This window comes from Haemorhous mexicanus, chromosome 6 (assembly GCF_027477595.1).
Source record: "Haemorhous mexicanus isolate bHaeMex1 chromosome 6, bHaeMex1.pri, whole genome shotgun sequence".
Taxonomy (NCBI): domain Eukaryota; kingdom Metazoa; phylum Chordata; class Aves; order Passeriformes; family Fringillidae; genus Haemorhous; species Haemorhous mexicanus.
The window spans coordinates 49,244,486-49,259,980 of record NC_082346.1 but is presented as its reverse complement, the minus strand read 5'-3'; the positions used below and the strand labels follow the sequence as shown (position 1 = coordinate 49,259,980).

Sequence of the window (15,495 nt, the reverse complement as noted above, 5' to 3'; positions counted from 1 at the left end):
GAAAACTAAACCTATGTAATTGAAAACTAAAACAACTGTAGCAATGAGAACAACTTTGTTTTGTCTTTTTTTCTTTTTGAGGTGGTTGCTTCTTACTTTTTTCCCTGCTTTCCCTTGATCTATCTACTGATCATGAAAATGTTTCTTTTTTCAATGAACTGTCAGGGAATGTTGTTATAGTAGTCAGTGGTGAGGTTCCCTGATGGATATCTCTATATATCTATCTCACAGAAAGGCAATGAGGCTATGAAAGGAAAAAAAAAGGCAGCATGGATTTTGACAACTTTATTGAGTTATATTTTAAAGTGTTACTTCATCCAAGTTGGAATACTGTTAAAGTCTATGTTTATATACAGGAACTTGACAAGAGGAGTTGGTAGATTTAGAGAGTTACTAAGAGCTGTGGAAACAAGAACTACACAAAACCTGCGAATGGTGAGTTATGTTCAACCACTTTCCTCTTGTAGCATCTGAGTTTCAGTAGGCAGAGAAAGCACATATACAGTGGATAAGTTAGACACAAATAGTTGGATTCGTAGCATATTGATAAGGATCTGTTATCCAACACTTTATAAGGTTACATTTCCTGGCTTAAGGATGATTAATGAATGATTAAAGTAAGGAATGTTTGGTACCGAGTCTCCCCCCTCTTCCTTTTCCTTGTTTGTGGTTAGAACCTGACTGGTCTCTGATTGACCATACTTTCAGCCTTACTTATAATTGGCCTATTAATGAGTCAATGTAGGTTTGTTTTTGTAAGGTAGTGGGGGTAAGAACAGAAAGCATAATTTTTGTGTGGTTTCTATAAAGTTGAAGGCTATCAAGTTATAAAGCCTCTTAAAGGAAAACCATAAAAGCAGAATCATGAATATTTGTTACTTATATTCTCAGAACCTTGAATCTTTTATATAATAAAAAGTAGAGGCTCATTTCTACTGTCATGTAATTATTTTCAAAATGTCCTAGATTAGTTTCCTAATACTGGGCCTTTAAAACTTCCAAACTGGTAGTAAGGAAGGTAAGTGATTTCTTAATTAATTCAATAACTGATTCCTAGTAAATATATGAAAATAAGTTAATAATAGACTTTCAACGGAGAGGGATGGTATTGACATTTTAATTGAAAAGATAAAGGGCTTCTTATGGTATAGGAGTTAAGATGGAAGATGCAGATCTTATGGTGCTGTCTGTGACTTAAACATTGCACATCTGTTTTTGGGAAATGTTACTGGAAATGCTGCCAATTCAGATGCAAATTTAGATCTTGCCTTCTTGCTACTGCCCTGATAGAAAACCTTTGAATTTTCCTCATCATGATATGTAGTCGTGGAGGGTCTATGCATGTGTGTGAAACATTAATGAGGAGATTTACCTGATAGTCATGAGTTACAGAACGACTTAAAAGCTTTAAATTAGTATTATTTAATTTAATAATATTTATGTAAATATTTCTACAGTTAAATATGTGGTGACAATAATAGTTGGTCAAAATAGAACTTTTCATGCTGATTTTCAACCTTGTTTCACTCTTGCTGAGCTTTAACAGTAGCTAACACCAGCGCCTTCAAGTATGAGTTGCCAGAAGCCCCATTCAGCCCACAGACCATAACTGTCTATGGTGGGTTGACCTTGTCTGGCTGCCACATGCTCACCCAGCTGCCCTCAAACTCCCCTTCCTTAACTCATGGGGAGGAAATATCCTAGAAAAGGTCTGAGATAGCTCTGATATGAAGGCAAAGAGTTTGCTTACCAGTTACTGTCACAGGCAAAACAGGCTCTTCTTGGAGGAAATTATTGTCACTTAAAAGACAGTGGGATGGTGAGAAACAAAGACAAAAACTGACACATCTTCCTTCCACCCTGTTTTCTCAGGTTCAACTTCAGTCTTTGACTTGTAACTCTTCTACCTCCTCTCCCTACCCTCCCATTCCCTGGATGGTGCATGAGGGGTGGAGGGTTGTGGTGGTTCCTCTTTGCTGCTCCTTGCTCCTCACACTTTTCCCCTGCTCCAGTATGGGATCCCTCCATTGGGCTTCAGTTCCTTCAGGGAATATCATCCTGGTTTTCCCATGGTTCTCTTGGCAGGCCACAGTTTGGACTGTTCCCCTGTGGTCTCTCCCATGCAAACAAATGTTCCAGCTCTGAAGAGGCAGTAGAGGTTATTGAGCATCTTAGGTTATTGATTTTCTTAGGAGCAGCAGCTGGGTTGTTTATACTTCAGAAGTATCTGGATTAACTGATAAAATGAAAAAATTCTTTGTTATTGGTGTTATTTTTCATTGTGTTTAGAGAATTGAACTGGGTACTTTTACCTTTTAAACAGCATCATTCCTGGGTTTTTTTGATGTTATATAATCCAAAAATGCATTCTATATAAATAGTCTTAATTAGAAAAAATCTGAGCATTTTTTAAGAGTTTGTATTCAGCATTTCTAGGGAAAATATTTATCTTTTGCTTTTACAGACAATAGCAAGACAACTTGCAGAAATTTTGCTACGAGGTATGTGTGAACAGAGTTACTGGAATCCACTGGAAGATCCTCCTCACCAATCACCCCTTGATGATCCACTGCGAAAAGGTTCAAATATGAAGAATTATGCGCTCAGTAGGAGACCACGGGTATACACTGGAGAGAAGTATGGCTCAGTTTATACCTCTTTGTTTCTATCATTGCAGTTGTTACCAGTGCACTGGATATTTAGTTTACATTTTTGAAAATGTAGAAAGAATTTGGTAGTGTGTAGATAGATAGATAGATTCCCTGAGGAGAACTAGGGAAGAAACATGCTTCTCCCAGTAGAAGTTTACACTGTATACATTAGACCTTTTGTTCTCAATTGTAGAAATATTTTTTTTCTATCCTGGTGTATGTGGTAGACTCAATATCTCTTATTATATGTGGGATACAAAAGAAAACATGAGCAAATCAGATATTGCACATTTTAAAAGTTATGTGCTGCTTCTAGACATCAATTATATGCTTTATCATAGAAAGGAAAGATTCAAAATGTGGAGATTCAAGTTGGTCCAGGAAGCATTATGAAAAAAATAACATATCTAGAAATTTATCTAGCAGTTTCAAAGCTTACTTATTTCCCAAGGCTAATCTTTTAGCTAATCATCTTAGATTAATTTTGGCATTTCTTTTATGATTCCACCTTTTTATTCAGTTTTAATTTTTCATTGAATCAGGTAAGTGATACTTTTTGGTTCATTTTTGCCTGGTGTATCTCATTTTAGATACTCTAGAATTCTAGTGAATTCTAGAGTAGCTATAGTATGTTTCTTCCTTCTTGAAAATGTAACTTTTTTTTCCCAAACTAATCACCCTTAGGGTTACTATTAAATATAGATAGCCATTTCCTTGAATTTGAAATTTTTCTTAGAAGTTAGTATCTTAATTATAGAAGCAGCCCTACTTATGTAATGGAGGGATGTTTTGTTTTAGTGTTCTCAGTATCTTTATGTTGTAACATAAATGCTTGCAATATGACACCATCTGGGTTGTTTAGCTGCATTTATTTCAGAGTTCCATTAATGAATCTTTTACACAGCAGCAAGCCCACATAATTATGGTGTCTTTACTGTTATTAAGTAGAATGGCCTTTATCTTCAAAGACTTCTAGTAATTCTCCTTCCTGCATCCAGAATAATTACAACAGGTTTCTCAGGCTCAGTCTTTCAAACTTATGTTCTCCATTCTCAACTCATCATTCATAGCAATGCTTCCTGCAAAAGTGGAGCTTTGTTCAGTTCAGGTCTCTTATTCTTGGCACGTGCACATGAGTTCCACAATTTCAACAGGGCATATAATTAAGTCCTTTAATCACATCAAACTGGTTAATACCATACCACGTAAAATATGCCCAGCAAAGCATCTCATCTCCAGCAGTGACTGAAAGCAAGTATCAAAGACAATGATATCTAGGAAATTTCTTCCTAGTATTCTTTTGAGCACCAACTCTGGATCTGCAATGCACTGTTTTTTCTAAGTATGTTGGCTGACATTAAATAACTGCATTGTGTTCTTATGAAGATTATGGGTGTAATTTGGCTAATAGCATTTATGGTTTTTTAGATCTCTGTGTTATTGCCTCTTCAGTTTACTTGAACCAGTTCTTCAAATGAGCATAACTTCCATGGTCTGCCTTTGGTTGATAGCTGTTTCATATTTTCAGTTGCTTCTTTTACCCTGTTACACTGAAATTACTTTACTCATGTGCCTGCATCTATCAGGACAAACAGAAAATGAGTTCAGTCAACTTAACTGGGCTTTTTTGCTTAGACAGGTCAAAGAAATGTCTCACTAATTTCTGTACAGGGAGGATCTTGTTTGAGACAAACATCAACATATCTACAAAAATATGTTTGAAATTGCTACAGAAAATAATGTTTGCTTTTGTTTTGATAAGTGGCTTTTTAGTAGTTCTCTTTGGGGCAGCATCCCTCCTTTGAGAGAATAATTTCTCCAGCAACTCTTTCCAGTCATTATTCTGCTTTCTGGGTGCCATTGTCAGTTGGTCAGGTTAAATCTTCTTCCAAGTTATTAAATTCTGCATAGAGGAGTGGATTGTTAAATAAGGAGCACTCTGATGCTTCCTCATCACTCCTCATTCTTTATCGTGGGTGGTTCTTACTCATGACTAACTGTGTTTTGAAATTTCTTTTGTTATGTAATAACAAATTATATGCTACATTCTAAGATTTGGAATACTCTTAAAACCTGGTGAGCAGTTGCATTGATTAAAAAATAAATATACAACAACAGAACAGCTGTCCTGGGGTCTTAGCTGTTGTATATTACCACAGTACATTCACAATGTTGCTTTCAAATTGCCTGAAATTAAGATGTCTTTTAGTTTCTATTTTCTTTCAGGCATTGAATTACTACTTATATTTCTAGTGCTTTAAAAAAACCTGAAAAGATGTTTTAATGTCAGACAAGATTTGTTTCCTGTCTATAACGTATTGTAGTTTGAACATCCTTGGGACCATAGGAATTGATTATTAACAGCAACAAATTATTTTCTCCATTTAAATAGGCAATTGTGGAACTAATGGACTGAATTAACAGGAAATACTACTTGGGCTAATTCAGAAATAGTTTAGAGGAAGAAAGCTGAACAGATAAAACATAGTCACTGATTTGGGGGATTTTTTAATGTGTATGCAGATGTATGAATGAATTCCTGGCAGTACCCAATGCAGATTACTGTTGTCTGTCCACCAGCATAGAAGAGTTTTCAGAAAGCATCCAGTATTCAGAGAAAGCACTAAAGTCTAGAAACTAGTCCTATGCAAACCTTCAGCATTAAGTTGGAAGGAACTGTACTTCATTACAAGCAGATAATTCTACTACTTGGAGCTAAGTGGTTATGGCAAACAGGTGGAGATTGTCATGGATCTATTTAAAAATATTCATAGCTATCGAAAACATCAGGAAAGAATTCTCAAGCATATCTCACAAAAGACTGATAGAAGTATTTCTCCACATATTGCCTAAAATGCAAAAGTTCTCCTGTTCTTGTGTGAGAGTTTCCTCTTGCCAGCACTTGAATCAGTGATATAGCTTGAGATCAGACAGATTAGGTGTAAGAGGCTAGTTAAACTATGGGTTTAGTGTTTACAGTTGTCAAATTATGTTCAATTTTGTGATATTTGAATGAGTTCAATTCTGACTGTTGTCTGCTGTGGCAGTTTTGTTCTTTTATTGTGTTCAGCCAACTTTTCTGAAATGCAAATATAGAGCATTGCAAAGAAATGCATTTTAACCAATTGATTTTTCTATGCAAGTTACTTTCTTTTTCTTTTTTGGACATTTTCCAGTTTTTACAGTGCTTTTAAAATATGTGTGTGAGCTACTCATAAAAGTAATGTGTTCTGCTTAAATAATTTAATTCTCATTTTGAACAGCATCTTCTGTCCTCAAGAAAATACAGAAGAAGCCTTACTGTTGCTGCTTATTAGTGAATCTATGGTAGGTAAAATAAAGTGAATGTGCATTTGCTGTATGTATGTGCTTTCCTTGTTTTGTTTTGTTTGTTTTGTTTTGTTTGTTTTGTTTTGTTTTTAATTAAAATAGGCCTTTTGTTGGTTTTTTTTCCCCCTCAAGTCTTTGCCTTTTATTTTCTGTTAGGAATGCAGGCAGTTATTTCTGAAATTCAAATTTTTGTTCCTCTGAGCTAGCTAGATGAGGTCTGCAAGTGTTATGGAGTTTTTCTCCTTTGGGCTGGCTGTACCTGGCCTTCTTCCAGCCATAGGCAGGTGAACAAGCCAGGTCCTTTATTTGGCATCACTTACCAGTATGAAGCACTGTTACACCAGTTGCTTCAGACAGACACAAAATCTAAGTTATTTTTGTTGTAAAAAGCAAATAAAAAAACTACTAGAAAAGCATAACAAACATTGTCAAAAAGTGCCTTCCATTGTGCATTAAACTTCAGTCACTCAAATTTGTAAATGATTTTCAATGATACTGACATTCAGTCTTGGCTACTGAATTATTTTTTCAATGTCCCCATTTCCTCAATAAATGATTTCTTTCAATGGTCTACTTGTGCCCTTTATCAGCCTTCCATATTTTCAGCTAGTCATCAGTCAACTGCCACGTACTGACATTCTCATACCATGTCACTTTTATGTTCTCAGATCAAATGAAATGCTGGAGCTTTTGCTGGTTTTTTTTTTTTTTTTTTAGCTAGAGGGGTGAAACCTCTACAGTATCAGGCATCATGCAGTCTGTCTCACTGCACATCAATGAGATGTAGGCTTTTAAGTTCTACAGGTGATTCAAATGCTTACATGTTTTGGCATAATTTCTGTTTTGCTGCAGTTAAATAGGATCAGAACATTTTAGTGAACATTGTCCTAGTTTACCTGTTTTAAAGTGGCAGGTATTTACATTGTAGTGCTAACTGCTTTCCTCATTCCTAGTCATCTGCCTTGCAGTATTCATGACAGAATCTAGAAATTCTGTCTAGATTCTGATTTTCATAATACATAAAAATCGGCTGAGCAAGCATTTCCACTTATCATATGTTGGTTTTGCTGCAGTATATACTTAGCACTGAGAGGTGCTGCCTGTGGCTCTGTAATGTGCAGCAGTGAAGATGTAGAGAATTCTGATGTGAGCTGTGGTCTTGGTGTGTAGTTAAAGCTCTGCAAGATCTGACTGCTGATTGCTGTGTAGTTCCTTACATATCATCATTAAGAAGCCAAAAACCACATTAAAAGTACTGCCTTGTTAAGTGTCATTTCAGGTTACTTACAGCTTTTCCTGTGTGAATTAGTTCTGCCTAATTATATCAAATGCTGTCACTGTAGAGCATATACCTTTAGCAAGCTTTCAAATTTTTTTACAGTAATTATTGCAGATTATTTTGGGCAAAAGAGTTTGTTTCGGAGGAGTATAATCTTTGACATGATTAACTTACTTTGGCTAAGTCATTTGTTCAAATTAGTTTTGGAGGGGGAAAAGGGGAAGATTGAGCATAAAAATATTCATCATTACTAACTTACCTTTCTGAGAGTTGAGACCTGTTATTTCAGCTTCAGTGCATGCTAACTTTCTAGCTGTAGTAGTTGTGAAGTAGTATGTGATTTATGATTCTGAAACCAGCATTTGGGAAAGAAATAACACTTAGAGAAGACTGAGTAACAGTTGTTGTTTTGATATGCTATTGTGGTATTAAAGTACTGTGATCCCTTACTTTCATTGTCTGTGAATTAGTAAGAAAACACCCCAATCAAGGCCAGGTTGGACAGGGCTCTGAGCAATCTGGTCTGGTGGAAAGTGTCCCCACCCATGACAGGATGATCTTTAAAAGGTCCCTTCAAACCCAAAGCATCCTGTGGTTCTGTGATCGGACATCCTCAGTTAACAGTGCATGTATGTGGTGCTGCATGTCAGCTGAGTTGTGGTAACAGAACCACAGAATGATTATGTTTGGAAGGGACTTCTGGAGGTCATTTTGTCCGGTTCCCTTGCTCACACAGGGCCTTCTGGAGCAGGCTGCATCTCTCCAGACATCTTTTGAGTATCTCCAAGGAGAAAGATTCCACAGCCTCCCTGGGCAGCCTGTGCCACTGCTCGTTAACCCTCACACACAAAAAAAAGGTTCCTGATCTTCAGAGGGGACCTTCAGTGTTTCAGTTCATGGCTATTGCCTCTAGTCCTGTCACTGGACACCACTGGAAAGAGCCTGGTTCCCTTTTCCTTGTATCCTCCCTGCAGATATTTCTAACATTGATAAGGTTCCCCTCCTGAGCATTGTCTTTTCTAGGCTGAAGAGTCACAGCTCTCTCAGCCTTTCCACATAGAAGAGTTACTCTGGTGTCTGATAGATCCTGCTGGGCGTTTTTTGGACTCTCTCCAGTATACTGAGCACTTCAGTTCCTATGGACTTTCTGTTTTGTAATTATCAAGAAAATGATTGTTCAGATCCACAAGATATCTGTAATAATGATGAGACATCCTTGCGCTTTGGCATTGTCAACCACTGTTTCACAAGAAGTGCTAGTTCACAGCTTGTTCAAAACTTGCAAAGTACTGAGTCAGACAGTGATTAGAGGTGGAGTTAAAAAGAAGATCTTGAAGTTGACTGAATACTTATGCAGTGTAAAAAGTAAAAGCCAAAGACTTCTTGATCAAAAGAAAGGAAAATATCTCTTTGTGTGTGTGTGTGTGTGTGTGTGTGTGTGTGTGTGTATGTGTGTATGTGTGTATGTGTGTGGTTGTTTCAAACTAAGATCTGGATTATTCAGTTGCTAATTCCTGAGATGTCTGTGCATTTTACATTCCGCGTATCTCTTAGAAAAGTTTTCAGTATTTATTTATTCTGATTTTAAAGATGTACTGAGTTTGTTCAGAGCTTAAAATGTTACCCTGTTAAAGTGGAGAAAAAATTTATTATCCCTTATGGTGTGTAATTTTTTGCATCTGAAAGAGGGGGAAATAAGCTACCTGTTAAAATTTAGTGGTTTTAAGTAAATGTGCTAAGTGGGCCATGCCCTGTGAAATTAAAAATAAAGAGGGGGATAAGGAGAGAGAAGTATCTTTGACTTCTGATTGCAGACTTCCAGATATACTAGCATTTGTACCAATGTGCAATGGGAATATTAAATGCCAAAAAAACTAGAAATAGATAGGATAGCAAGATAATGTGTTTTCAGAGCCTTGATGACAAAGTGGAAGAAGCACTGGGTAGTTCAGGGAGGTACTAACTACTCTGAGACCTGAATTTTGTTCTTTGCTCTTGAACATGGTTTCTGTGTGAACATGGTCAATTCATTTAATCCATTTCTAGCTCAGCTTTCTTCCTTCCCAATATCAACACTTAAGGAATTAGGTTCACAACATGCCTTTCACAAAACAGGTTTGAAAGTACAAACTCCTACTGCAAACATGGCCTGATTCCAAAGCCCAGAAGCAGGATCAGTTTTCACTTCTCAGTAGTAACTGCTGAAGGTGATAGTGGGTTATCCTGGGCATGTTACCATTCACAAGTGAGATGAATGCCATAACGTTGTGTAGAGAAAAATAGATTGCCTTATTTTACTAAAGCTGGAAAAGAGGACTTGAAGATCTTTTTAATATGTTTTACTAGCACACAAAAAATAGATATTTTCTTAGATGTATATCCATTATATTGAAAATATACCTTCCTTTTTTTTTTTTGAGAACTCTTCAATAATTTTAAATACATTACTTAGATTATGGAATTAGAATAAAGTAATTAAAATCGGTCCATATAGAAACATCAGTCTTGCCACTAATATATAAAATTGGTAATGCTTTCTATCTATAAATTTGTATCAGATCTCTTTGTATCCCTTGTGGCAACTACTGACTGTGAAGTTGAGCAGAATGGTAGTAACTGGAGTGAAAAAATAGCTTGAATTTTAATGGCTGCCTTGGTTTCTTTCTTTGTGGTGTGTTTCAGGCTAACCGGGATGCTGTACTGAGCAGAATACCAGAACACAAGAATGATCGCATCATCAGTTTGCAAAGTGCATCTGTAGTCTATGATTTACTTACTATAGCCTTGGGAAGAAGAGGCCAGTATGAAATGCTTTCAGAGGTTTGTTGATTGTAGTGAATATTCATCTGTGTCATTTTTGCTGTTTTCTGTTAATCATGTTAATTGTGGTAGTAAGAAAGGGCTGAAACAAATATAGGACACTGTTATTCTGGCTGCTTTATAAATACAGGAGGTACTTTCCAAAATGTTTACTGTCTAAATTTATATAAGTGACTACTTGAGGTGGCCAAACAAGAAAAGTTGCGTAGAAAGTGTGGTCAATGTTTAATGCCACAGAAATGCACATGATTTTTAGGTGGGCATTCATGGATCTGCTTAAAAGGGTACACATTTAATGGAGAGAGCAAGAAGGAATGGCAAAAAATAAAAGCGGTTCTGGATATAGAAACGATAAATATAATTTCCTAGAAAAAATATTATTAATGAATGAAAAAGGATTTTAGAAGAAAACTTTCTTTTGCACTTCTTAATATTTGAGGTGATCCACAGTCCTTACAGTTTATAATCATTTTGAAGTTAATAAAAAGAAAATAAGTTAATAAAAAGAATTTCAGGTCTTTGGGAAATGTGTTACTTATATCAATGTTTGTTTCATTATGTAGCATGCTTGTGTTTGTTGCTTGTGGCAACTTCTTCAGGAAACTGCCAAGTGTTGGTAACAGTTTAATGCCTGTGGAGCAGCTACAGCTCTTTGAGCAGAGCAGATCTTTCTACTGCTGAAACAATGCTCGTCCAGCAGCAGGGTGCTGTTGCCGACCACAATTAATTATTAGTCTCCAGAAAGAATATTAAGGCATACCCAGGAATTGATTTGTTGAGAAATGGTTTCTCTCTACCATATAGGAGGACTTCTTTTAAGAAAAAGATGAAAAAAAAGTGCTCTGGTTTTTCTCTGGTATATGTTGATGGTCACCCATTTATCTGCATCTCATGATGTTAAGCCCTCAGTTTGGGTGTTCTTTTTCTTGAAAATACTTCATAGGTGCCAGTTGGGATCCAAGTCAGTTTAAATCAGTACAATGGACAGTGTATCACAGAACAAAGGAAAACAAAGCTCACACAGGACCAGCCCTACAACATAATCTAATCAGGAATATTTCCATTTACTTTTCACTGCAGACACAATCGCCATCATGTAGTTTTAGGTGGTTGCACTAAAGGTGCAAGAGGTGGCCATCCGTGTATTTCAGTCTAGAACTTCCAAAACAGGAGATGTCAACAAGTATTTTTTAAAAAAAACCCAAACAAAAAAAGAGACCAAAAAAACTTGAAAATTTTGATTTCTTTTTTTCTCTAAGTGACTGGCAACCTTTCAATTTTATATAGTGGACTAACAACTAGGCAGGGATAGAGCAGCCCTGGGTTCCAAATCTGATTCTTACATTTTGTCTGCTGTCCTGATGGTTTCGTTGCAGGGCTTTTTGTTGTGAGTTTTTGTCTTTTTTAGAATGTTAAAAAACCATTATATTTATGGGAACATTGCAGGTTTAGTGAGTAGAAGATATCTGCCCTCAAATCCTGCTGCTGATAGTCTGTAACTTTTATAATTTGAAGTATTGTAATAAATACACATTCAGAAAAGGTAAAACATTCTGTTCAGTTATATAATAAGCATTTAATTTTTTAGGGCTTCATTCTCTTTGAGCTGAGTTTGATTGCTCTGGTGGAGCTGTTGTAGATTAAATCAAAAATTTGGATATTATTCTAACTGTGGAAATAGTATTCACCCACCAGTTCCAGTATCTTATTGCTGCCTTCTGGTTTAGCTATAGCTGATTACTTACAGAAGTAGTTGGTTGTTATATAAGAAAATGAAATGATCAAAAGTCTGTCTCATCCTTGTTAAACTGTTCTAATGCAAAGTCATGTTCTTAACTGAAAAGGACTCATGTTTTTATCAAGTTTTTATATGATGGGCTTTCAGTTTCTTAGGGTAGCTTCAACTAGATGAAGGAACTTTATACTGTCAATTATTTCCTAAACAGTGGTACTCTGGTTGTAATCAAGTTCATTTTAAGCTCTGTAGGATGCATGATATTGAGCTTGTAAGTGTCCTACAAGAAGAGATGTCTTCCAGACCTGTTAAATTATTTTCCATATAGAATCTGGCAGCTATTTTCATGTATGTGAATAATTTAATTTTTTTATTACATGTATGTTAGATAAGAGTCTATAAAAAATCTTAATACTAGTGTGTCTTGTAAATAATTGAAGAACATGAGCTTAAATAACAATCCCCCCCCCAATCCATATTTAGTGTTTAGAAAGAGCCATGAAGTTTGCATTTGAAGAGTTCCATCTCTGGTATCAGTTTGCATTGTCCTTGATGGCAGCAGGAAAAGTAAGTCTAAATATTTTTCATATAATTCTTGTATTGATGGCGTTTGATAACAATGTTTAGCACTTCCGTAATTTTCATCTGTAGTGTTTTTGAAAATAATTCTAATCCTTGAATCAACTAAGTATGCTGTACTCCTGAATTTATTCTCAGTGCTGTACAAAGAATGTTGTTATTTGAATAGTTTGTAACTTACATGATGATAACAACTATCTTGCCAATAATCTTAAAATAAGCTGCTTGATTGCAAGCAGTGAATTATACCAGATCCTATTATCCTGTAAAACTTGGTTAAGTGTACTTTTGATGACTTAATTTATTTTATACTTAGGTACAAATTAATGCTGATTCGTGATGCTCTTCTTCTTTTTTTTTTCCCCTTTGGAAATTTCTGACTTTATCTTCTTTAATATTGCTGCCTTTGAGACTGTGCATTCTGTGCAACTAATGAATTTTTAAAAAATTTTATATAAACCAGGAACTTAAGCTTTTAGATGCAATTCCCTATTATCTTTGCTTTTTGCTGTCATGTTACAGAAAATACATTCATCATGTAATGTAAAAAACTAATTTTCTAATGTATAGTTTTCAATAAGATATTTTGCTTATTTTCAGAATGGGGGAAAGGAATGTATTTTCCTTAGGAAATATTTTAGCAGCACATAGGTTCTGAAGAGACTTGGTTTTTCTTCCAGCTCTATTTACTTTGAGTTATCTTACAAACTGTGATTGGATGGAACCAAATAAGTTAAAGAAAGAGAGGAGCGGTGCCATTCTGTCTTATATCAGACCTATTCCTGTGTGCTGTTTTAACTCCCAAAGAACACCAAAACTCTGCTTGCTTAGAAAATGCTGTCCCACTCCTCTTTCGTTTGTCTGGCTCAAATGCTCTAAGTTTACAGGCCTAGCAAACTTTTAGATGCATCTCAAAACTGAATTGTGAACCATTGGAATTACATTCTTCTAGGGATGCTTAATGAAAGTTTGTAGGAGTTAAATAACAATAGCAGTGCCTAAAGTCTTGTCTTTCACTGGCTTGGGGAGCTTTGACCAATTGTCAACAAAATGTGTAGTAATGTCTCCTTCACAAAGGAAAAATAAAGTAAATGGTGGAAATAGGAATCGTCTATCTGTGAAACACATTTATGTTTTTAGTAATTTAAATGGAAAATGTTTTAAACAGTCTGCTCGAGCTGTTAAAGTCTTGAAGGAATGTATACGTTTGAAACCAGATGATGCAACGATTCCACTCCTTGCTGCAAAGCTCTGCATGGGATCTCTGCACTGGGTAAGCTCTGCCCTCTGTCTTCTGAGCAAGACCTCTACCAAAATCGTGATTTAGAGATGTAGCAAGTACTTTTGCACAGTGACTGCATGCACTTGGGCGTATCTAAAAACACACCACAGACTGTACATGCACATGTATATCCCTGTTTGAATGGCCAATTTGAAATACTTGACAGAGGTTATGTTTATCAAGGTAGCATATTCTGATACTGGTCTAAGACATAGCTTAAAATATATGGAAGTTGAAACATTGGAAGACTGGAAGATCATAAATGCAACTTAGATTTCGGTTATTTTCTGCAAGAGGAAAATTACTTTATGGAAGATATTGAGGCAAATCTCTTACAATCAAGAGACTCTTCTGGTGGTACCATGTTTACAGGTAGCTGTGGTTTATAAATTTGTAATAGGGACAATTGAGTATTTTAGATAAACTTGAAATGGGTTTATCTGTATAAAAACATGAAAGTGATCAAAGATCATCATGTTGTTTTAAAGATATTTGTGTAATTTTTACAAGAATGAGTATATTTGAAAAAAAAAGAGAAGGGAAAGGTCACATATAGAAATTTAGAAAGTGGTGTCGTAGCACAAACATTACTTGTTAAGGCTGACAAAATACAGCCTTAATGAAGGTATATCCTAGTTCTCTAAATTGTTCCCTATGGATTAAGTCCCTATGGACTAGCTTACTGTACTTAGCATTTACAGTTACTGGAATGGATTCAAATGGGCTTTTTTTCTTTCTAGATTATTAAATAATGTGCTAGCATGGCAGCTAAACTTGGATTTTTTTATGTGTTTCTCTGTTTATGACTTTGCATCCATTCAGCAATACAGTATTTGAAGCAGAGTTCTGCATGGTATACAGGGTTTTTACAGGGTTAGAAGCCATAGTTCTTGTGATTGATTTTCCTAAATAAATGGTTAATGGGTCAAGAGCTCTATTTATAAAGTGAAAAAATGGTAGATGGACTATATAGACTAGAAATACCTTTTAAATAAAGAAAAAAAGAAGATAAAAGGCAAAAGCACAGTAAGTGTGCTTTGTGCCAGATTTCTCTCAATCATGGGAATAGGTGTTTCAGCTTAAAATCAGTGGTTCTTACTCAGTATTTAGCAAGAAAACCAAGTCTAATGAAAAATGAAGTATTCCTTCAAAGCAATCGTGGCTGAGATTTTAACAGGTTCAGTGTGCATAATATACATTCTGAGCATTCTGAGAATTCTTATCATTATAATGTAAGATTTAGCTAGTTTTAGACTCACGTGGATGTTTTGTAATATTTTCAGTTGGAAGAAGCTGAAAGGTTTGCCAAAGCAGTTGTTGATCTCGGGGACAAAACATCAGAGTTCAAAGCAAAAGGCTACTTGGCACTGGGATTGACTTACAGTCTGCAGGCTACTGATGGTAAGATAGGAATAAACATTCACACTCGGAAATTCCCATGCTGCCTAAAAAAGGATACCAGGCAGAATGATAGACATGAAATCTTCTGTGTGCAACCATTTTTCAGTCAATGTATTAAAGCTTCTTCAATTAGTGTGTGGAATGAAATCTCCTCATTGTTCGTATCACTGATTAAATATATCCTTTTCAGCATCTTTGCGAGGGATGCAAGAGGTCTTGCAGAGAAAGGCTCTTCTTGCATTTCAGAGGTAAGTGGGTGTTGATCTTTCCATTTTGTTCTGCTATATGTAGTGCAAAGCCTTTATTATGTTCTAAAAAGAGACACTTGTAAAAGATGGTGTAATGACAACTTCACCTCTGGGAGTCTCCCATCATGAGAACAGAATGTATTTCTTTAGCATTTATTTCCATCATTTTC

The 15,495-nt window shown here is 35.7% G+C and overlaps 1 protein-coding gene across 3 annotated transcripts in view; it reads left to right on the top strand.

Annotated features, from left to right (window-relative positions):
* TTC7B (tetratricopeptide repeat domain 7B) overlaps window positions 1–15,495 on the top strand; it is a 120,603-nt gene that overhangs the window by 41,832 nt on the left and 63,276 nt on the right. For all 3 annotated transcript variants that reach the window (XM_059850142.1, XM_059850141.1, XM_059850143.1), the window contains 8 exons: window positions 357–435; window positions 2,465–2,637; window positions 5,915–5,978; window positions 9,943–10,080; window positions 12,299–12,382; window positions 13,563–13,667; window positions 14,960–15,077; window positions 15,268–15,325. In XM_059850142.1, coding sequence (XP_059706125.1) covers window positions 357–435; window positions 2,465–2,637; window positions 5,915–5,978; window positions 9,943–10,080; window positions 12,299–12,382; window positions 13,563–13,667; window positions 14,960–15,077; window positions 15,268–15,325 — 819 coding nt within the window. The remainder of the gene's footprint in view (window positions 1–356; window positions 436–2,464; window positions 2,638–5,914; window positions 5,979–9,942; window positions 10,081–12,298; window positions 12,383–13,562; window positions 13,668–14,959; window positions 15,078–15,267; window positions 15,326–15,495) is intronic.